Here is a 22,958-nt window from a genome sequence, read left to right as displayed (position 1 = left end):
ATGGAAAAAGTTTTGCTTATTATTGATGGCTCTGTATGGTGATCCATAGTTATTTACATCATTAAGACTTTTGTGGATAGTTGTCCCATTGACAGTCATACTACATATCTTTTTGGTTTATATTGGTTGGTACATTGTACTTTGTTAACTTGAGATCTCCAATATAAACAGTTCTGAAAACTATAACATAATCCAAGGGGATAGCGCTAAGTCTAGGGAGACACATCTTCAATCAAATGTATTTGTAATAAGCAGTTGCATCAGCACTTTAAAAACAAATAAGCAGTTGCATCATTGCTTTTTTTAAACACATACCAGTGATATCAAGAGTTATTTCCCTTCCTGCAGGGCTAACAGCCTTATTAACAGGTAGAAAAGGGGTTAAAGGACATTACTCTCAAAAGTAACACATGCAAAAGTCCAAAGAATTTCTCCCGTTTCTTGCTGATTTTGATCAACAGATCTTTTAATATCAAGCCAAGAGAACTATTGTTTAAGGGACATCTTGTTCCTTCTTGTTTTGGAACTATTGGCATAGCATGCAGCTTTGTTCTAAGATCCTCATTCAGATTGTGAACTTTCAGCTGCATGATTGTAACAGATGAAGCAAACTTGTCCAATTAAAATGTTTTAATTGATTTTCCATTCCTACAAAAAGTGGCTAAAGTTTTGGAAATTGCCCAAAAAGTAACTTAAAGTATGGGTAGCAACCACAAAAGTAGCCAAAAAAATATAGAAAGCCACTTTAAAGATCAGAAGCCAAAAAGTTTGAGAAGTCACCACAAAAAGTAGTAAAAATTTAAATAGAGAAGTTCAAACTCATTGTAGTGGATGAAAACTTTTTAATCAAGTAAATCTAGATAAAATAAAATCTGTATAAGGTAAAAAGTTTGACACACACTGCATATCACATAAACAATATTTACATTTACAAAAACAACAGTTTAAAAAAAAAGATTTTTGTACATTTATATACATATTTCCTCAATTTAAAAGCTAAAATAGCCATTGGCTATACCCCTTAATTGTTTTAAGGAACTCTAATCTTCCAAGTACATATAAAAAAATATACATAAAATTTCATAATGATAAAAAAAATCCAGATATTTGACACTAGATTTTCATAAATGTATTAATTTACATAGAGAATGAGTTAAAACTTGTTTATTAAAACATATTCAATATCCTAAAATCATTTTAAAATGATATCTTATGATAATAGATTTTCTTATGCTATTGTCTATCTCCTTTTACAGTATCTTTGATTTTGTTTAAAATATTAATGAAACTATTCATTTTATCTAAAAAATGATACGAAAATTGTTACCAATAATACAGTCCATGATGATAGAATTTTAATAGATGAGTTACATGGTTCTGTGCTATCTTTAATCTCTTGTGAGGCTGGGTTTTTTACAAAACTATCAAAACTTCTATATATTTTTCTTCCATTCAATGGTTGAACTGGCCTAAAATTGTCTACAAGTTTAAGTCTCTCAATTTCTTCAATTAGTTGTTCATTTTCATGCTCTAACTTTACAACAATCTGTTCAAGATGTTTTTCAGATTCTGTAATATAAGACTGTTCCTTGCCACTTTGACTAACATTCTGCATCTTATCTGTGTTTGGATTTTCGCCATGGTGGAGGTAAAACTTCTTTGGTGGTTCTCCTAGAGTAGGAGTTTCTGTTGGTAGATTATCTTTAGCCTTGTCCTCCTCAAGTGTCATCTCTAGTTCCATCTGTTGAAGCTTGTCTCCTGCCATACCAGATTCTTCCAATACTTCCTCTACCAGTTTTTCATCTTTGGTTTCACGTTTATGATGTTTTTTACCTTTATGCCTTTTATTTTGCAGAATTTTTCTGAATGCCATCATCTGCAAAAATAAGCAATGGTTCACTTTAATTGGAAGAAATGTGATAGACAAAAAACACACTTGTTTGACAAAAGCTTGATTTTTATACTCCTGTCAAACTTTTGACAAGACATACTATGGTATACAAATGTCGTCTGTTGGTCTGTCTGTCCAGCATAAGCATGTTACACTGTTACTTGAGAACGACTTATCCAAATTTCATGAAACTTTATAAATGTTTCTTATGATGGTCAAACGATCTGTAAACTTTTTGGTGAAAGTAAGTAAACATTTTTGAGTTATGGGACTTTGTTACTAAATCAGGGGGGGTGTTATTTTTACATGTTGAGCCGTATCTCAGAAACAAATCATAATTATTGCTTGAAATTTTACACTCTTCTTAGTTATAATATTTAAAAATCTGAATACTTTTTGGTGATGCTTCAAAATTTAATTTTTGATCGAGTTGTTATTGAGTATTTTGTTTTTCTTTGTGAGAATATACAGATAGATTATAAACACATAGAGGTATAACTTTTCGACATATGACAATGTTTTGCCTTTCTGTTATTGCTTCTTATTCCACTAACCTGTCTGACTGAAATGTACATTGGGTCATGGAAAACTGTCCAGATAACACTCTCGAAACATCCTGGTGTTGTCAGAGAGCCGTTGTATCGGTAGTACTTAGATGTGTCTTCAGGAAGGAAGTTTCTGATTCTCTGGGCTGGAAGTTCATGATGATGATCATCCTCTGCAAAATACAATTGTGTCATTAATAACTGTTTAGAATTAATATTAAATTATGCTTGAAAGTTCATCAATTATGAATACATATATTTTATCAGAACTGAGTAAAGTAATTTTTTTGCTCCAAAATATTTGTCTTTCTACATAATTATTTTATTCTTCTTATTCATTTTTTATCTGTTGTCAGTATCATTGTACATATCAATTTAAGACTTTTATACGAGTCCTGCTTATGAAGTCTAGTCGTTTTAACTTTTAAGACTATTGAATGCCTCTACATTTTGCTGGGTGGTTGAAAACTTGACTGTACTCAGAGTACAAAATTTATGCTTTGTTGAAATACCAAATCAAGTATGTTGATTGCATGGTTGAGTATGAGTACAAGAATCCTACACTAAATTTTTATGATCCCAAGACTAGATTTGTTGCTTTCCCCTATACTTTGTTCTATTCTGATGGTAAATGGCTATAGTTACTTCTCATTGTAGACATTTTAGATATTATATGCACTTTCGATACAAAGAACTGAAATTTGAAAACAATAACATTTTGTACATGCATATACTAAGGACCTTGCATTGAATACAAAATACAGATAAATTCTTGCCTGTGGTCAGTGTCATTCACACGTATATTGCAAGTAGAGGCTGACAGTAAAAAGTGAGTTTTGGATGGGTTTTACAGAAAAGAGATTAATGGACTAAAAGGGTAAAAAAATGATAGACCCTCATTAAATCTTACCAGGATCCTCAACATGTTTCATTGCTTGTATGATTGGTTCTAAGGCTGGGTTATCTTCTACACCAATCTAAAACAAAAACATTTACATTATAAATAGGTTTGTTTTTCAATTTTTGAAGCATTGTCTTAATTTATTTATTAGATTTACAATGTGGACACTATTGGTGCAACAAATATCAAATTAGATATAAATACTTATAACAGCTGTGCTGATGTATCTTGGCCACATTGATATACATGTTCATTAAATTGCAAAATATTTAATATTTTGGCTCATGCCTGTCTTTCTTAGACTTATTATTTTGAATCCCCCCGATCCCTTTTTTGTTTGTATCGTTTTTAGATTACTTTGAGGAAGTTCTGATTTTCTATTACAAACTTAGCTATTGCAAATGAAAACATTTTACTTTCATAAGAATAACATTAATTAAAGAAACATGTCTATACTACTACTACAGTATTGCACCAAATGAACTTTTTACAGGTATAATGTTTCTTCAAGTTCACCTGATCAAATTTTAGAGGACAATTTAGATATAAATTATTTGTACTTATCTAATTGATTTACACTTTTAAAATATTTCAAAAAAGGAAACAAACATGATTAATCTTTAGTTGTATAGACATGTTTTTTTATTTCCACCCAATAAATCTGGCAGATTTATTTCATTGGTAAAGTTTCAAATCCTATTCAGATAACATGATAAAAATGTAGTTTTGTTTACTCAATAAAATAAAATTACTTTTTTGTTCCTTTTTAGAAATGTCAGAACTTTTATAGTTTAATTAAAGCTTGTTTCTTAATACAGGTAAAGCAGGACTTGGTTAGCTTGCTTGCTTTGTTTGTATATTGTAAAATTGTATTTAGGATATCATCCAATCAAATTTAAACATAATATATGCAGGATAAATATGCCTATATATATTATTGATGATGTCAATGTAAATTTAAGAAAGCTTGAATTTACGTTTATACAAACAGAGCAAGCAAGCCTACCAAAGTTTTACTCTAACATTCGGAAATTTGCTGTATATATAAATATAAAAAGGACCTGATTTAGATATTTGACAATCAGATGCATACCTCATACATAACCCCTAATACTGCTAATCCTTGAGGTTGTACCATGGCCATTGGTAAACTCTGATAGTTCTCGCTGTCATAGTTAACAACATGTAACTGAAATAGAAATGTAAAAATAGTAGAAAAAAACTAATAAATACAGGGGCTATCTCTGTGTATGCTTATACTAATATTTTCTTCATTTGAAAAAAATTAAAAATAATTTTAAAGAAGATCTTTTGTGTAATGCAAACATTTATCATCATCGTTTAGCTCTGCGAATAAAGTTTTGCCAAAATTACGGGCTTCATAAATTGTTGAAAATCACAGTTATACAGACTTTTTTCTAAACGCCTTCAGATTTTGAGCTAAATTTTTATATGTGAGACTACCATCATGTTTGTGTCCACATGTGTTGTTGCAATTACAGATTTTTCAACTTTTTGAGAAGACACATCTATTTTATCATGTTTTTTAGGAAATAAGAGGTACGAATATGACTTTTTTAATTATTTTTTTTAATGTTGTGCCATATAAATTGATTTGATAAGAACACTATGTATATCTTAAAGAGTTTTTTGTTGATTTGTATATAATTACCTCAAGAGGACTTGCTCTGTTGTCTATGAGATGCTCTGAGCCTTGATGGTCAGCATGACCCCAGTGAAAGTGAAACTGGGCTGTTGAATATACTGATGGTAGGCCACCATTTGTCACATGGAATGGTCCTAAAGTCTCAATAGTTACTGAAATATTGAGAGGGGGAAATAATATAACAACCAAAAAAAATATAGATTTTCTATGTGATAGATATCTTTATAATTACCGTAGTTTACGAACTTATCTCCTTTTTAATGCCTACTTGCATATAATACAAATTTATTCACTGGAACTTATAAAATGGTCAGTAGTTTACTTTCCAAACTTTTTGTACAGAGTGTTCCTGATGACAGTTTTCAAACAAACACTGCATTTATTACATTGATTCATACTGCCATTATTATTTTGGGTTACTAGTTAAGAATATGTGTAAATTCAGAAATAATTCAAAAAACAATTTATTATTGTGATTTTGACATTTTAGACTAAAATACAATTTTAATTTTTGCGATATTGAGAAAAGTCCTGTTTAATTCTTATAAAAAATTTCAAAATGTAAGTTTAAATTATTGCGATTATAACCCTGTCACATTTTTCTCAATAATAAAAACATTGCAATAATTTTGGAATTTACAGTGACGGGTTATAAGTCAAAAATTAAAATCTTGTTTTAATATAAAATGACAAAATCGCTATAATAAATGCAGCAATAATTTCTGAATTTACAGTATTAAAAAGTTACATTGTGTGACCATAATATTCAAGTAAAGAATTGACCCTACTAATTTATTATTGATTTGAAGCTTATAATTCATGTATGTTTTTTGTTTTTTGTTTTGACATGAGGTATGCATGAGTAGGTTGAAATTAATTATTTTGAAAGCAGTTCAAATCTTTTGCACATAAATAATATCCTTTTCTTTCTTCTCATTGTTATATTATAACACATACTTTCCATTTTGAATTTAAAAGAATTAAAATATGCAAATTAATGTATTAATATATGGTTATGCATATTTAATCTACAAATTTTTATATACTGGTTATGAAAGAATTTTAAGAGCAATTGATTCAAGTGTTGCTACTATAATTTACAATTATTCATTTCTTTTATTGCTTATTTCTGCATGGAAAAATAAATAAAACCTAGTAAAAATACTTAAAATTTTAGATCTCACATAAAGTGTACAACACTTATTCCAAATATTTCAATTTACTGCCAAACCTATACACGGGTTCACCAATTTCACAGAAGCAATATTGGTGACTTATTTTCTTCAAATTCCATTGAAAGAGATCAATACAGAGACAAAATTAGAACAGCATATTAAAATTTTCATTTGTTACTATGAACTTAAAAATGCCATTGATTTTTCATTATTTGAATACAAGTCAATGCATATGATTGTACTTTTCACCTACCATTCCAATATTAAAATTGAAAGTTATTTCTCTTATCAGTGATTGGTAAACATACTACCTATTGAACTTGTTTTCATACTTGAAATACATATCAATCCATAAATTATGAGTAATAGAAAGTTTTAAAAAATTTAAAAACATCTATTGTACAACTTACTAGAATGACCATTGTTTTTTACTTTAAATAGAGATCCTGGTTTTGGAGGGTCATGCCAGATAGCAAAATCCCCCAATTTAGGATCATGTTCTGAACTTTGTGTTGTGATATCTATTGGTGACTGTTGTTTGCCAGAACATCCATCTGGAAATAGCTTATGCCAGTGTCTTGGTCCTGAAAGAAATATAAGATATTGACATTTTGTTTGATTTTAAATAAGGAATTCTTAAAAAGACGGTTTCTGGTATATAATGTGCATAATACACATACTTTATGAATACAAAGTTGTCAAGTTTTATAGATTTTCCTCCCTTTTGAGTTTACCTTGGAGTTTGGTATTTTTCTTATAACATATATAAACTAGTAAGTAAAATTAAAATGACCTACTAAAAAAGTAAAAACACAAAAATACTGAACTCCGAGGAAAATTCAAAAAGGAAAATCCAAAATCATAAGGCAAAATCAAAAGTCCAAACACATCAAACGAATGGATGACAACTGTCATATTCCTGACTTGGTACAGGCATTTTCTAATGTAGAAAATGGTGGATTAAAACACCCAAAAAAAATATAAGAGGAAAATAAAAGGAAGAACATGAGCTCAGACCCATGTACACATTATATATCCCTGAACTCAACTTAATTTATAATCATATAGTATTAGGAAAGAATCCAGAATGAAAGACTAATTTGAAAAGATCTTTGACTGCCACTGAATATCAAAGTAGGGTTTGGTAGGGTTGAACACATGTTATTTTGGGGCCCTTAAATATAGCTTGTTGTTCGGTGTGAGCCAAGGCTCCGTGTTGAAGGCCATACCTTGACCTATAATGGTTTACTTTTATAACTTGTTATTTGGATGGAGAGCTGTCTCATTGGCACTCATACCACATCTTCCTATACCTATTAAGAGAGTTTAACCTTCAGTTTTATAGCACCCACAATATGACTTACATACAGGGAGTGAAGTGATTCATGAATAGATGGATAAGTTGCACTAATGTCAGCATTTTTTGCACATCTTTGTATTTATGATAATGAGAAGTAATATGATGTTGTATTGTAATCTACACTGTACAATAACTTTTGTATGACTTTGGGTCTTATTATGGTGTAGTGTTCATTTGATGTTTTATTGATAAGTCATGCAGTAATTTTCAATTTTAAGATCTCTTTCATATATAGTTTGTATTATTGACTAAATATGTGCTTCATTTCAATTGTACATGTCAAATATGCTTTATTGTTATATTGCTACATTGTTAAGTAAATAATTTTGGGAGGAACACACACAAATAGAAACATTTATTATTGTGTTTTAAAAAATAATTATTATGATGTCTTTAAGCTGAATATATTACCAGGTTTTGAAGGTGACAGAGGTCACCTTTAACATGACTATTTTTGTGACTTGATAAATCTTAAATATAGAAAATTTAAAAAGACTCAGGGCACTTACATTATTATTATATATATATATAGATTTAGATGAATAAGTTTTATAACATTTCAAGAATCACATTTTCAAGTTCCAAGCATTTGTTTATAAAAGTGGACTTTAGATTTTTCAGTTTGACAAAGTTTATAATTTGGTTGGGTTTATTAGGAAAGTTTGGATAGATGCTAAATGAGTCTCTTATAATGACCATGGTCCAATATAATTTAAAAGAAAGAGCTTTAGATTTTATAACATCTTTGTAGTTAAGTACCAACATGAAGGATGCAGAGGCGGATTGAGGTCCCCCCCCCCTTTTTGGCCAAAAATTTGGTTGCTTATATAGGGAATCACTGAAGCGTGACTGGATCGGGTACTGCTTAGGCAGTCAGTGGGCCACCACTTATAAAAATTTTTGGATCCGCCACTGGGATGGAACATTGGGTACCCAGTATTCAAATTTTTAGCCAATTTTTATAGCTTTTACTGTAGGGTAAATTTTTGAAATCTAAATCTTCAGTAAAATAAAGTAAGAGATGTGGTATAAGATTCCCAATGAGACAACTATCAATCATTTACCAAAAGAACGTGTTAACTAGGCTGTAAAAATATATATTTATGCTTTGTAATCATTTGGTATCAGGTTTGGTTATTTTGATCATAGACCTGGTAATTAAACATCCTGTGACACTTTTAATATATTTTAACTGACTCTCATTATGATTTGAATACATAGAATGACAGATACATTTAAATAATATATTAAAATGATAATTTATAATCATAACTTTCTGACTAGTATATATATAAATGTATGTAAAAAGAAAATGATATGAGTAAAAGGATATGTGGTACAGGTATAGGTCAAATTAGACACCATTATGACGGCACATAAAAATTAATCATATTATACTTTTGGTAAAATTTTACTATTTAAAACATCGAATATGTCTGCATGGTAATCAGTTAATAAAAACCCTGTGAATGCCTTAATGTCCAATATGCTATATCATAATGAAAAATTATGGCCCTGTGAATTTGTTACAAAAGAATTTGAACACAATCCTGAGTAAGATTATTTTAAGTTTTTACATAATAAGTTTTTTATAATGTATTACAAAATGCAGTTATATTTTGAAGTATCATTTTGAAAATTTACAGAAAAAATGAATTACTACTTTTTGCTTAGATCAAAGTTAAGTTTTGACATTTAACTTTAAAATCATTTCCTTGTGATGTAAAAGTAAATTTGTCTCTCAGGTTTTTTTTTTACCCTTGTTTGATGAAACAAATATATGTTACATACTGGCCAGTAACAGATTACTCTTGTCACCAGGATTTTAACATGACTAAGTTTATGTGAAAATTGGTTTCATCTATTTATATACAAATGTGTGACTTGTATTCTGTATACAGTTTTGTATTTATACCCAGCAACCTTAAAAATGCACCACCTCTTTGCAGATCCTCTTATTTTTTGTGTTGATGACATACAATGGAAGCATCATTTTGGTTGTTGTATCAAACTTACCCAAGTCACCATCATATGTCCATTTAGCTGCATCTGAAATTAAAAATGAAACAGAGTTTTATTGGCCATACCTTTCTCCTAATTAGATTGTTAAGTGGATTACTTAAACAATAAAGCCAAAATATTGACATAAAAATCAGAAAATGTCAAGTGCAAAAAACATTCATTCCCAAATATCTACATAAACTGGTACTCAAATGCTAATTTTTTTTTTAAAGAACTGACTTTAATGAAGATGATTTGCATTCATTTTCTGATTCCCTGCTTTCTGACATGTTAATTCCATTGATATTTACTTTTTTCACATTCAATAGTTGAAGATTTCGTTTTGACTTAAATCTATGTGTTTATTTTACCTTTTTAACCTATCTTTGTTGCTAGAATATTGAAGTATACTATAAGTACTACTTTACCTACATTGCTGAATTGATATCAGCTTATATTGACTTGTATGTCACTGTTATAAACTTGTGCCACTTAACAACATGAAATGAACAGATAGCTTTCAAGATGGGTACAGCATAAATTGTAGTCTTGTATGATTTTTGATTTTAGTTTCTTTTATATATAAAAGGTGTTTAGTATGACGCCCATTATCACTGAACTAGTACACATTTTTGTTTAGGGGCCAGCTGAAGCACCCCTCCCAGTGCTGGATTTTCTTGCTGTATTGGAGACCAATTAGTGGCCTTCAGCTGTTATCTGCTCTTTGGTCTGGTTGTTGTCTCTTTGGTTGGGTTGTTGTCTCTTTGATCAACACATTCCCCATTTCCATTCTCAATTTTAAGGTATTGCTTGAATAGCAATATATATATATATATATATATATATATATGTGTGCATGTTATAGAAGCTGTTGTTTAATATAATTATATATATTGTACATATTTTTTTACAGTTTTTGTGTATTTAAATATTTTTCAATGACTTTCTATACTTGTATTTTCTAAGTTTTTTATTTTATTACTCTATGTTTCAGATCCACCCACTGTTGATCTATAGATATAAATTTAAAATTAGAAACTTCTCTGCCATGAGTCAAAATGTACTATTATGTACATGTTATAAATATTTGTATGTATAATGCTATATACTATAATTTAAAGTGTTAGAATCAGGTGACTGTATAATCAGCCAACATGCTTTATTGAAATATGCAGAATTTAATTTACTTAAATAAAAAGCGATATGTAAAATGCAATGAGGTAATAGATTTTGATACTTGCTTCATTGAAAACAGAAGGAAGTTTGCATTGTGGGTAAATAGGCCTACAAAGATTACAGCATTGTAGTATAAGATTTACTTTGTATTTTTAAATGTCAAATTGCATTTGCTTATGACATAATTTTTATTGATCACATACAAAATGTTAAATGTATGATTCAAATGTGATTAAATGTTTATACATGTACCAGGATTTTTAGGATTGTTACAGTTGATTTATAGTATTTGTAGTGTAAATCTCTATTTAGATTCAACGAAACTTTTTCATGATTCACTCAAGCCTCTTTGTGGATAGGCTGATAAAATTGAATATTATTTATTAGTTTTTTTCTTATTACCACTTTCTGTTTTTGATTTCATCCATCTTTTCAGTGAGATATTTACTAGGGAAAGCCCTTTCAACAAGCTGATGCAATTTCAAAAGCTTTTTTTCAGTTTTAGTCTGCTAACTTGAAATTGAAATTGTACTTTTTGGTAAACCATCTTAGAAAAGGGGTAGGATGGGTCCTGATCTGGAAATCATGCACTTAAAAACACGATATCCTGAGGTACCGAATTTCAATAAATTTAAATCCCGACATCCGGATATTTGAAAAAAAAAAGATTTTCCAGATCCTGAAAGTGTAAATCCCAAGTTTAAAAACAACCAATCCCGAAGTCCAGATAAAGGTCCTATCCCCCCTCATCCTAAATCTACTAACGATAGAATTAACTATACATATATAATCTTTCTAATGTTGAAGGTTGTTCTTCATTAATTTTTTCAAATAAAAATTTTAAAAAAATATGACCCAATCTTATGTCATTAACAAATGCTTTGAATACAAATGTAATTAAAGAGCAGTAGACATCTTGGCTATGGAATTACTAGTACACCATTATTTAAGTCACAATAGTATGCAAATTATAAAAAAATGTATAAAATGACATTCAATTCATGTTATAACAGTCTTAGTAATATTATATAATTTATGCTAAATTAACATGGTCAAGCTGAATACCACAAAAGATTATCAAAATGGCGGAACAAAAGAATGAAATTGATCATTGTGATACCAGAATGCTTAGAAAATTTCTTCTTTGTATTGTGAAAAACTGCTAAATATTTTTAACACGTTCTTGTCTTTTTCCATTATGTTTTTTTTTCTTTGAAATCAATTAGAATTAACTGAAGCCAGAGGCAGAGATTTTAGATTATTTTCTTAAGTAAAAGATAAAAATAAAACAGATTATTTAGACTCTGATTATGTTTAGACATTTTACAAATACCAGTGCTTCACATTCTCAAATGGATTTGAAATATTTGGTTGCTGATCCAAACTTTTTATTATTTAATCACTTATTTAAAACAATAGGGTATTGAATGTCCAGGCGCGGATCCAGAGGGGGGGGTTCTGGGGGTTGGAACCCCCCTTTTTTTTGGACAATCAATGCATTTGAATGGGGACATGTAATTGGAACCCCCCCCCCCCCCCCCCCCCCTTGTCAGGGTTAGGAACCCCCCTTTTTAAAATGGCTGGATCCGCCCCTGATGTCAGTAACATAACAAATAGAAACCTTCTCTACTGATCCTGATCAATGTTCAAGAATGAAAGTTTTGCAAGTGGGATGATTGTGTTCTTATACTTATATCCAGTTTTTTCAGTGAAAAGTTATCATAAATTCTTATCATGTCTAAAAGTCCCATTAAATAGTGATAAAATGTTATTTCCATGTTTTTCTTAGGTCTTTGAGCCATGTCCTGTGAAAAGAGTTACCCCCCTTTTTACCCATTATAACTTATCTTAATTTGTAAACTTCAATTTTAAGACTTTTTCATTAAGAAATTCAAAAGCTAATAAAGAAAGAATTTGATTTTAAAAGTACTTTACTCCTTCCTTTTAAAACTACTGTATTTGTACTAGAGTTTAACCTGTCAATAACATCAGTAAGGCTTGTCGTACACCTATATATGATTTATATGTGTCTTGTCAATTAAGTGCAAATAAAATTGTATTTATTGTTTTTCTACACTGTATATTACATGAGTAAAATTGGGACATCATTTCTAATGCTAATTGCCTGTCATGTATGAAAAATTAGAAAATAAAAGGGACTTCCCAAATTTAATCATGCACAAACGGCAGTCCTTTTTTCAATAAACATACTTTTTGGGATCTGCTTTTATTTTCAATATTGTTAATTTTAAAGTTATGAATTGAGAATAAATGTATTACTTGTCATAATAGGATCTTTGACCAACCTGACCTAGCTTCTTTTGTATTATTTTAGCTTTTTATCTATGTGAAATATAATGTGCAGAACAGAACAGAACAACTCTTGACAGAGAACACAATTCAAGTGCTGATCTGGGGATTTTGAAAAAGGAGGGTGTACTTGGTAAACTACCATTTGGACAGACATTTGTTAAAAGTCTATGTATTTATCATACATGGAGCTCCATACAGATGGGATACCATGGCAACTGCCTTCCTCTTAACCTGCCTCTGTAACTAACTCTGTCTGAAGAAGTTGGTTCTTACAAAAATTTAGTAGGGTCAGAATCAAATTACCAAGTACCATATTTCTATAGACATCAACATACAAAGTATTGCAAGTTATATAACTGTCTTCAGGGTAACTTTTTAATACACAGGGCCCACAGACCCCAATTTTAGGATTTTTTATTAATGATAATTTTGGCCTGTATTGTAGAAGCCTGGGCTGCTAGCCCTATGGTTAAATGTGAAGGCAGATATAAGCATTTTCCTCTGACTCCTTTCAGCCCAAAGACGATACCAAATATAGCTGAAGTCAAATTTGTCTGCAACATTTATTTAAGGTCAAAATTTACATTAATTCATGAGGAAAAAAAGACTGATTTCAGTTATTTAACAACAGTTACATCTTCATTAATATTTAATAAAATTTGGTGATCTTTTCTGATTTTTCTTCATACATGTAAACCCTCAAAATTGAGTGAATTTTAAAATTTTATTAATGAATAGACTCATAACAAGATTTTGCATATCAAAAGTTATCATTGATATGATATAACATCTTGACCTTGGAAATGTGATGACAAAGGTTATCTGATGTGCATATCGTCCTATCTTTCTTGGTCATTAAGTTCAAATAAAGGTGATTTATCAATATAACAAGTGATTTAAATTTCTATCAACTCAATAAAATGAAATTTATATCCTGTTGTTTTAAAAAAAATATTAGTCATTTAGAATTACCACATAAAAGTAATATTTTTTTTTAACTATGAATCAGAATTTCTTTTTCATAAACTAGTAAAATACATTCATGCGGTTCCTTGAATGAAATTATTTTACAGTTTTTTTACTTTCCCATGGTTTAAATAGTGGAAGTAAAATATTTGCTCCTTTTTTATATAATAAAAACAATCATGGAACACTGCTACAAATAAAACAGCATTTTACTGAGTTATCTCCCATCACATAAACTTCAAGCATATTTTTCTGCAATGCAACCCAAGATATAGACTTATTTATTTTCATTGTTGTACCCTTGTCTACCTTTTATATATCACAACTTAAAAATTGTAAGATACATGTAGGACTATTTCGTACATGAAATGAAGTGTTGATACATTTTTTTTGTAATATATATATTAAAAAAGTGAATTATTCAAAAAATCTTTTTCATGGTATTTTTTTTAACTTTTATTTCATGTAAAAGATTAAACTTGTATTGCCCATAATCTGCTTTGTGATCAGAATATTAAATTTAGTTTTTAAAAAAATAATAGAATAATTATATTCTAGTTAAATAAAATAAACTAAAAAACTTACCATTTTGAAGTAGAAATGTAAAAATCACAGAGAGTGAAAATATATGATGTTCCATGACTAATTTAACAGGTAAAAAACCTGGTTATAATAAGATTCCAATTTATAATCTACCTGGACAAAAGGTACATCTAATTTGCCTTAGGGGCTCCCCACAGGGAAATGGCATGCATTTACTTGAGTTGATTTGTTATCAATAGAACCTAATTAATGTGGCATTCTTACATCTTAATTGACAGAAATTGTACAAACAGATTTTACTGAGTTCCACTCATTTAATTCATTGTCAGACTTTTAACATAAATGTAATTATTTTTTCTCCTCTACTGGACAAGAATAATGTGTAAATTGGTCTCTTTTGTATTAAAAAAAAAACACAATAATAAATTAACTTGATAAGATTTTTTTTTCAAAAGGCCATTCAAAAGGTTTCCCTTACTTAATTTTATAATTGTACAGATATTTTGTAACATTTACACCTTGTTTCTGTATATATAAGAGTATTTCCTTGTTCCTATATGTCTGCTTATAGGTCATATGCTTTGTTTTTCATGCATCTTTGAAATTGATTTTTTTCTAAATGTCCATGATAGACTCATTCTTGCACACCTCCTACCCCCCCCCCCCCCCCCCCCTAAAATTTTTAAATATTACATTTAGTAAAACTCTGTAGGATCTGAATGTTATATTCATGGATGAAAATACTGAATATATTTTGTTTTATTTTGATGAAAATTTGGAAACTTTTTTTACGCTTTCGTCAATTCCTTTTACTGCAAATCTGGGAAAGGGTATTGGGCGAAATCATCTGGCTTTAGCATATGCCTATAGCATCTGTCCTTTTATTACAGAATTGTATCAATTATAATTAAAAAAAAACTATGATATTAGTTGCAGACAATAAAAAACCTGTATAAAGGATCTTAATCGATCATGATAAGATCTTATAAATGTAAAGAAAAGAGAAGTACAGGGTTAAATAGTCGCTTCATATATTACAAAATTTATATATATTAGAAGATTTGGTATGTGTGATGAGACAACTCTCCATCCAAGTCACAATTTGTAAAAAGTAAACCATTATATATCAAAGTGTGGCTGTCAACACTGATCTTTGGCTCAGATCAAACAGCAAGCTATAAAGGGCCCCAAAAAGGCTAGTGTAATACCATTCAAACAGGAAAACCATGTCTTGCAAGATAAAAGATCTGAAGTTATTTAAGAAAGAAAAAAAGCACAAAAAATGGCAATCAAAGATTATAACTTTGTATGGCCTTATTGTTTAGTTTTGTGATCTTATAATCTTATTACATGCCTATTATGTTTAAGGCAGATTTTAAATGTAAATGAACTGTGCAGACCTTGGTTTTAAACTTTTTAACTGTAGAATATATATGTAACATGTATTGTTTTACTCAATACATGAACATTATGTTTTGCTTAATACAAATGTATCCAACTTTAAAATGATATTATCAAATGTACCACCCTAAGAATATTTGTTTTTCAATGTATGATGAATAATACCTTTAAAATATAATGAATGTTTATTTTACTGTTATTGTCAGAAATTTCAAGAAAAAAATTGTTATCGACTGGGAAAAAACCCACTTATTACTGTAAATTCAGAAATTATATTACAATTTTGTCATTTAAAACTTAAATGTGATTTTAATTTTTTATGATTTTGAGAAAAGTCATGCTTAATTCATTTAAAATATTACATAATTATTGCGTTTACAACTCTGTTGCATTATTTGCAATAATAAAAACCTTGCAATAATTTCTGAATTTACAGTATTGTTCTGCTATAGTCAGTGTAACACAATGGGAGATAACTCTCACAAATAGGGACCAAGGCAGTGTAAGGAAGAAACAACAAATGAAGCAGGGATGGTCTAAAGCTAATTTTTATCTTATTTGAAAAGTTTACAGCCTTATGTTAGGCATCATAATTAGAAACATCAGACAAGTCATTATTAGAATGTTTTATTTATTTTTTGCAACTGTATGACATATACATACTATGGATTCTTTTATTTGTTTCTGGGTATCAAATTTTGTGGATTGCAGAAAAAATGTATTTTTCTTTTATATTGAATTTCATGAATATGATGCCTGCATGAAGTCTATAGAATATGTATACTTTGTTGAGCATCTAAATTAAGGACATTTTTATCCTTTGTATAGCTAATCCTAATTTTATTCATAGAAGTAGAAAACCCTGCTTTTAAATGTCTAAGAATTCATAAATAAAAATCAACTGTAGATTTTTTAGTATTTTTTTGATGTTTTTATTATTGCCAAAATAGCCATTTAAATTGTAATGGTATTATTGAGATGCTGCCTTTCTTGAAAATGCAATAAACAATCTTATATTTGTGGACTGATTGTTCAATATGGCAATGATAAATGCATTCAGAAATACCTGAATTTGTAGTTTCATGATATTTTATTGATTAATACATTATAAATTCTAAATAACCTTTTTTATACTTTCAGGATCCAAGGAAAACTATGAAGCTTTTACAAAACATATAGAAGAACAACTTTATCTATACAATTCTTTTGTTGCCATCAACTTAGCTGAACTGTCAGGAAAGGAGAAAGCTATCAGTGATGCCTTTTTGTCTAACGTTCTGGAGTACAATTCACGAGATATTACATATATCTCATTCGATTTTCACGAGTATTGGTATGTAGATAACCTTATTTTTTTCTCAGTTAGATATTCTGGTAGAGGGATTTTGAAAGTGAAAATCTGACTTTTAAAATAATAAACAACTAATGAGGAAACAACTCAAAACAACCCGGCCACAAATAGTGTAAAATATGGTGCATGAAATTACAGTTACATTGCAAAAGCTACAAATTAATACCCATTTAGAACAAAGTTTTGATTTTCTTTCCCGTCTAAAATTCGAAAAATCAATTGGAAATTAATTCATCCATTAATTGCAGAACAATGTTGGACTATATGAACAATGCAAACTGTGCTCTGATTGCTTTAGATAAATCTACTGCTAACCAAACCGACTTCTCTAATAATTTTAGATAAATAGATTTTTTTTAAAATACAGAGGCAACATAAGGTCTTTTAAAAGTCCTGAAACAGTGGTAGTGATAACTCCCATTAACATGAAAAATCAAATTCTATAACATTTACAACACAAATGCTCTTAATTGATTCCAGCAGATTAAAAATATATTTTAAAAGGCAATGTCAAATAGTGTCAAGTTGATAAGAAACAAATATTGTAAAGTACGTAAAAGTATATTACAAGAATTGTAACATTATTACACAACATAAAATTCAGTGTAGTAGTATAAATGTTTATAAATATATGTCACCGAAAGACATATTTTAAGGTCACCTTGAAAGTGAAATGATAAATACCTTGCAATAAAATATTATATAGACACCTGTTTTACATGATAAATTAACCTAAGTTTACTTGTCAGACAATTGAATACCATGTGACTTCCTTTGGTCAATTTAGCTTTGACTTGTGGTCCTTAAAGTAATGACCTTAGGAAAAAGGTTTAATCGCCAAAAATCATAAAAAACGTTTTTATTTGATAAATGATCTCTGAACACTTCCCGCTATTAATGATTGAAGTACATTTAAGGAATGACTGTAATACTTTTTCTGTCTATGAAGAAAGAACATAGAAAATGTGGTGCACACTTAATAACCCACATAGCAGTTTATTTTTAAGTGTGTGCCACATTTTTATGTTATTTCGAAAATAGACAGAAAAACCTAATATTAGAATGGAGATAGTAGTTATGTATTTAAAGGTTTGCAGACATCTATTTTGAGCTCACCTAGCTAGCTTAAAAGGCCAAATGAGCTTTTCTCAAAGTCCACTGAACATAGAAAGTGATAGTGCAATTGGGACATCAGTGTAATATGGACACATTCTTGTTTACTTGAAAAACATAATATCGAAACTTTATATTGCAAAGTTGATCAGCAAGACAAGATAAACAAATCAGCCATCACAGCTGAAATCTTTAGTCGACTCATTATTGGAGTTATTTCCCTTTAAAGATATTTTAACCATTTTTGTGAGTTCAACCTATTAATTTAGTGTAAAAGTAAAAACACAAAAATACTAAACTCCGAGGAAAATTCAAAAAGGAAAATCAAAAATCAAAAGGCAAAATCAAAAGTCCAAACACATCAAACGAATGGATAACAACTGTCATATTCCTGACTTGGTACAGGCATTTTCTAATGTAGAAAATGGTGGATTGAACCTGGTTTTAACGCTAGCTAAACCTCTCACTTTTATGGCGGTCACATCAAATTCCATTACATTGTCAATGATGAATGAAAAAAACAAACATACTCAAAGAGTAAAAATGTAATAGACTACAAATGTAGATAGAAACTTTAAAAAGCCAAAATGATCAGGAAAAGATTTATAAATATGACAATGTTCTCTATTTGAAACCATAAAAGCACCAATTGATGTCTGTAAATCTTCAAATGCAATATAAAGGTATCATTGCCAATGAAATAACTCTCCACTAGAAACCAAAATTACACACAAACCAAAACTATTTTAAGTATGTCCAACTACACATAGTTGGACATACTTACACATAGGTATATATATATTAAATAAATTACAGCATGCCTAAATGTATTGACAATGAATTTATTATGTTACATTGTAGTCGTGGTATGAAGTTTGAAAATGTTTCTATCCTGACTGATGGAATAAAAGACATTATCAAAAACATGAAATATACATGGTAAGATACAATTTTATATAACCATTAGTTATCTCCCTTTGAAAAGAATTTATGTATAACTTATGATACTAAAAAAAAATTATAACACAAAGAACTTCAAGCAAATTTAGCAAGCTCCAGTTCATTAAATGTGTCAACATAAGAATGAAGAGTTGTTGTATGATTGCCAATGACACAACTCGCCACAAGAGGCCTGTCTGTATAGGAAAAAATAAATGAATTTTATCAAAGAAAACAGAATCAGACATAAAAAAAATGAACAACGTTTAGCACAATTAATGTTAGTTAATACTATAACAGCTGCACAGTTTCTATTATATTCCTGTCTTGCTATAGGCATTCTTAAAGATAAATGATAAATGAGTTCATTGTTTTTACTTCTTGCATTTGACATCTGTATATTCTTCAGAGACTAAAAAAAATATTTAGATAAGCGAAGAAAATGATTTTTCTCAGTGTTGATGACATATAGGAATCTAAGGTTCTAAAAAAATTCCTAAAGAAAAATTGCAAAATCAGCACTATTGATATTAGAGTGTAGCCAAGCAATGTGAGGACATACATCAATGTGTGTAAATATTGATTGATTATTGTTCAGTGGCAAATATGTCATACATATATTTAGGACAAGAACAAATTGACCATTACCCTGATTGCGGTTTATTCTTAAAATTGTAATGATCAAGAAGAAGAGAACTAAAATGTGTGTAAAGGAATAATTTATTAAAAGTTATTGACAAAAATATATGTTGTCATATATGCCACCATATAAGTTTTTTTTATTATGCTCCTGCTGTTGCAATGGTTGCATAAGTTTAACCCTTCTCCCTCTGTACATCATTCTGTATGTACATCCCTAAGTTGGTTTCCATTCTGTAACTTTAGTTTGCATCTACCAAATAGTATGAAACTTATACAAAATGCTTATTACTTCAAAATAGAGATTGAGTGTGAATTTTGGTGGCATCACTTTAACCGTTCTAGAGTTACCTCTTTTCAATATGACAAATTTCTAAATTTTTCATTTCTTTTCTCTCACTTTAATGCCTCAACTAAATAGAATGAAACTTAAACACAATGCTTATTACCACAAAATATAGATCAAGGGTGAATTTAAGGGATGTCACTTTAACTGTTAGTTATGCCCCTTTACAATTTGGAAAAGTTTCTGTTCTCTAATTTTTGTTTGCGTCAATCAAATGCTATGAAACTAACACATAATGCTTATTTCCACAAAATACAGATCAAGTTTGAATTGAAGGTGTAATCACATTTATTGTCCTAAAGTTATGTTCCTTGACAAATGGAAAAATTGCTGAATATTTCTTTAATTGGCCTCAAACAAATGTAACAAGAATTGTTATTAAAACATAACTCCTTTTTTTTCATATTACTCTTCAACTCTGTCTGTTCTTATATATCTTATCTTATATCTTACTTAGTAGATATTTAGCTTGAGCTTTCCTGGTCAGTGCGGTTGTACAATTATTTAGCCGTCTGTAATATATAATTTTTTTTCATTTTGCCCTTACCTTATTGAACATCAAAGAATTTTTAGATGACAATAGTTATAATTAGCCATAAACTTTATAATTAATTGGCAGATAAGAGACTAATGTAATAAACTTGAATATAACAGGGTAGGCAAGAAGGGTGTGATATGTGATATTGATTTTGATATTACATGTTAGACAGAAAGGGTGTGATATGTGATTTTATTTATATATTACAGGGTAGACAGGAAGGGTGTGATATGTGATTTGATTTAAATATTACAGGGTAGACAGGAAGGGTGTGATATGTGATTTGATTTAAATATTACAGGGTAGACAGGAAGGGTGTGATATGTGATTTAATTTATATATTACAGAGTAGACATGGGGTTGTGATTTGTGATTTAATTTATATATTACAGGGTAGACAGGAAGGGTGTGATATTTGAATTAATTTATATATTACAGGGTAGACAGGAAGGGTGTGATATGTGATTTAATTTATATATTACAGGGTAGACAGAAAGTGTGTGATATTTGAATTAATTTATATATTACAGGGTAGACAGGAAGGGTGTGATATGTGATTTAATTTATATATTACAGGGTAGACAGGAAGGGTGTGATATGTGATTTAATTTATATATTGCAGGGTAGACAGGAAGGGTGTGATATGTGAACAGAATGGTGTATTCAGAATCAACTGTGTGGACTGTTTAGATAGAACAAATGTAGTGCAGACTGCCATAGCTCGGATCGTCATGGAAACTCAGGTTTTAAAAACTAACAAATGAAATTAACTAAAAATCTGTCTGATTATTGTTGTAATTATGCTGTTTTTTTATATAGATTATAGTAGGTCATTCAAATCTCTTCAATTATTGGACAATCAAAACTGTCCAACTTTCATAGCAAATATAGTGTAGAGGTAAGTAAAGATTTTGAAAAACAAAAATATTAAAAGATTTTTTTTTTAAATGCCACAGATTTTAAAACAGTTTTTAAAGTTATAGCTCTGCAGCAACAAGTTATGTTATCAAACGCTTAGGCAGGTACATTTTCTAATAAATGAAATGTTGAAATATACTAATAATGAATTAAATTTTCTTTACTTTTTTCATGCCAATAATATAGTTTGAAAAAGTCTCAGAAGCATGAGTCTATTGAATGTGATTTGGTATTATTAGTACTCAGAAGCATGAGTCTACTGAATGTGTTTTTGGTATTATTAGTACTCAGAAGCATGAGTCTACTGAATGTGTTTTTGGTATTATTAGTACTCAGAAGCATGAGTCTACTGAATGTGTTTTGGTATTATTAGTACTCAGAAGCATGAGTCTACTGAATGTGTTTTTGGTATTCTTAGTACTCAGAAGCATGAGTCTTCTGAATGTGTTTTTGGTATTATTAGTACTCAGAAGCATGAGTCTACTGAATGTGTTTTGGTATTATTAGTACTCAGAAGCATGAGTCTACTGAATGTGTTTTGGTATTATTAGTACTCAGAAGCATGAGTCTACTGAATGTGTTTTGGTATTATTAGTACTCAGAAGCATGAGTCTACTGAATGTGTTTTGGTATTATTAGTACTCAGAAGCATGAGTCTACTGAATGTGTTTTGGTATTATTAGTACTCAAAAGCTTGATATCTGAAAAAAATGTAATTTTCAAGATAGAAAGTAATATTTTTGTTATCTTTTTAAGTGTCGGAAACTTGGCTTGTTACCTCCAGAAGAAAACCTGCCACACAGTTGTAAGAGGACATTTCAACAGCTTTGGGCCAACAATGGAGATACAATCAGTCGACAATATGCTGGTACTGCTGCTTTAAAGGTAACATAAACTTCTACTTCTATTTGTTTAGACTAAGGATGATTTAGAGATTAAGGAGGCTAGCGGGTATACGATTTTCAGAAAAAAATTAAACATTAATTTTTCATTACAAATTTTATTTATTACTTTAACTTGTTGTTACTTTATCATACGGTACAAAAATCATTCCAATAGGTCAATTAGTGTTGGTCCCAGGTGACTTTTAAAATGTGGATATCATTGAAAAAGCTCCAAATTATCTCCCTTTGGTGCAAAAATGCCATTTTTTGGCATTAAAATTGAAATATCTTT

The 22,958-nt window shown here is 29.5% G+C and overlaps 2 protein-coding genes across 2 annotated transcripts in view; one reads left to right on the top strand and one right to left on the bottom strand.

Annotated features, from left to right (window-relative positions):
• The window catches only part of LOC134715506 (phosphatidylinositide phosphatase SAC2-like), a 216,434-nt gene that overhangs the window by 181,132 nt on the left and 12,344 nt on the right, over positions 1-22,958 (top strand). The window contains exons 10-13 of the mRNA XM_063577713.1: positions 17,079-17,271; positions 19,264-19,341; positions 21,487-21,607; positions 22,539-22,667. Of these exons, the coding sequence (XP_063433783.1) occupies positions 17,079-17,271; positions 19,264-19,341; positions 21,487-21,607; positions 22,539-22,667 (521 nt within the window). The remainder of the gene's footprint in view (positions 1-17,078; positions 17,272-19,263; positions 19,342-21,486; positions 21,608-22,538; positions 22,668-22,958) is intronic.
• LOC134715509 (carbonic anhydrase 14-like) lies at positions 829-14,831 on the bottom strand. The gene is made up of 8 exons (XM_063577715.1): positions 14,580-14,831; positions 9,555-9,587; positions 6,589-6,762; positions 5,010-5,155; positions 4,431-4,526; positions 3,347-3,413; positions 2,446-2,609; positions 829-1,876 (listed from the first exon to the last, which is right to left on the bottom strand). The coding sequence occupies exons 1-8, from the start codon at positions 14,632-14,634 to the stop codon at positions 1,298-1,300; spliced, it is 1,314 nt and encodes a 437-aa protein (XP_063433785.1). The 5' UTR covers positions 14,635-14,831; the 3' UTR covers positions 829-1,297.

The sequence above is a fragment of the Mytilus trossulus genome, chromosome 4, assembly GCF_036588685.1.
Source record: "Mytilus trossulus isolate FHL-02 chromosome 4, PNRI_Mtr1.1.1.hap1, whole genome shotgun sequence".
NCBI lineage: Eukaryota > Metazoa > Mollusca > Bivalvia > Mytilida > Mytilidae > Mytilus > Mytilus trossulus.
Note: the sequence above shows the minus strand (reverse complement) of the source record. Positions and strands in the feature narration are given on the sequence as shown.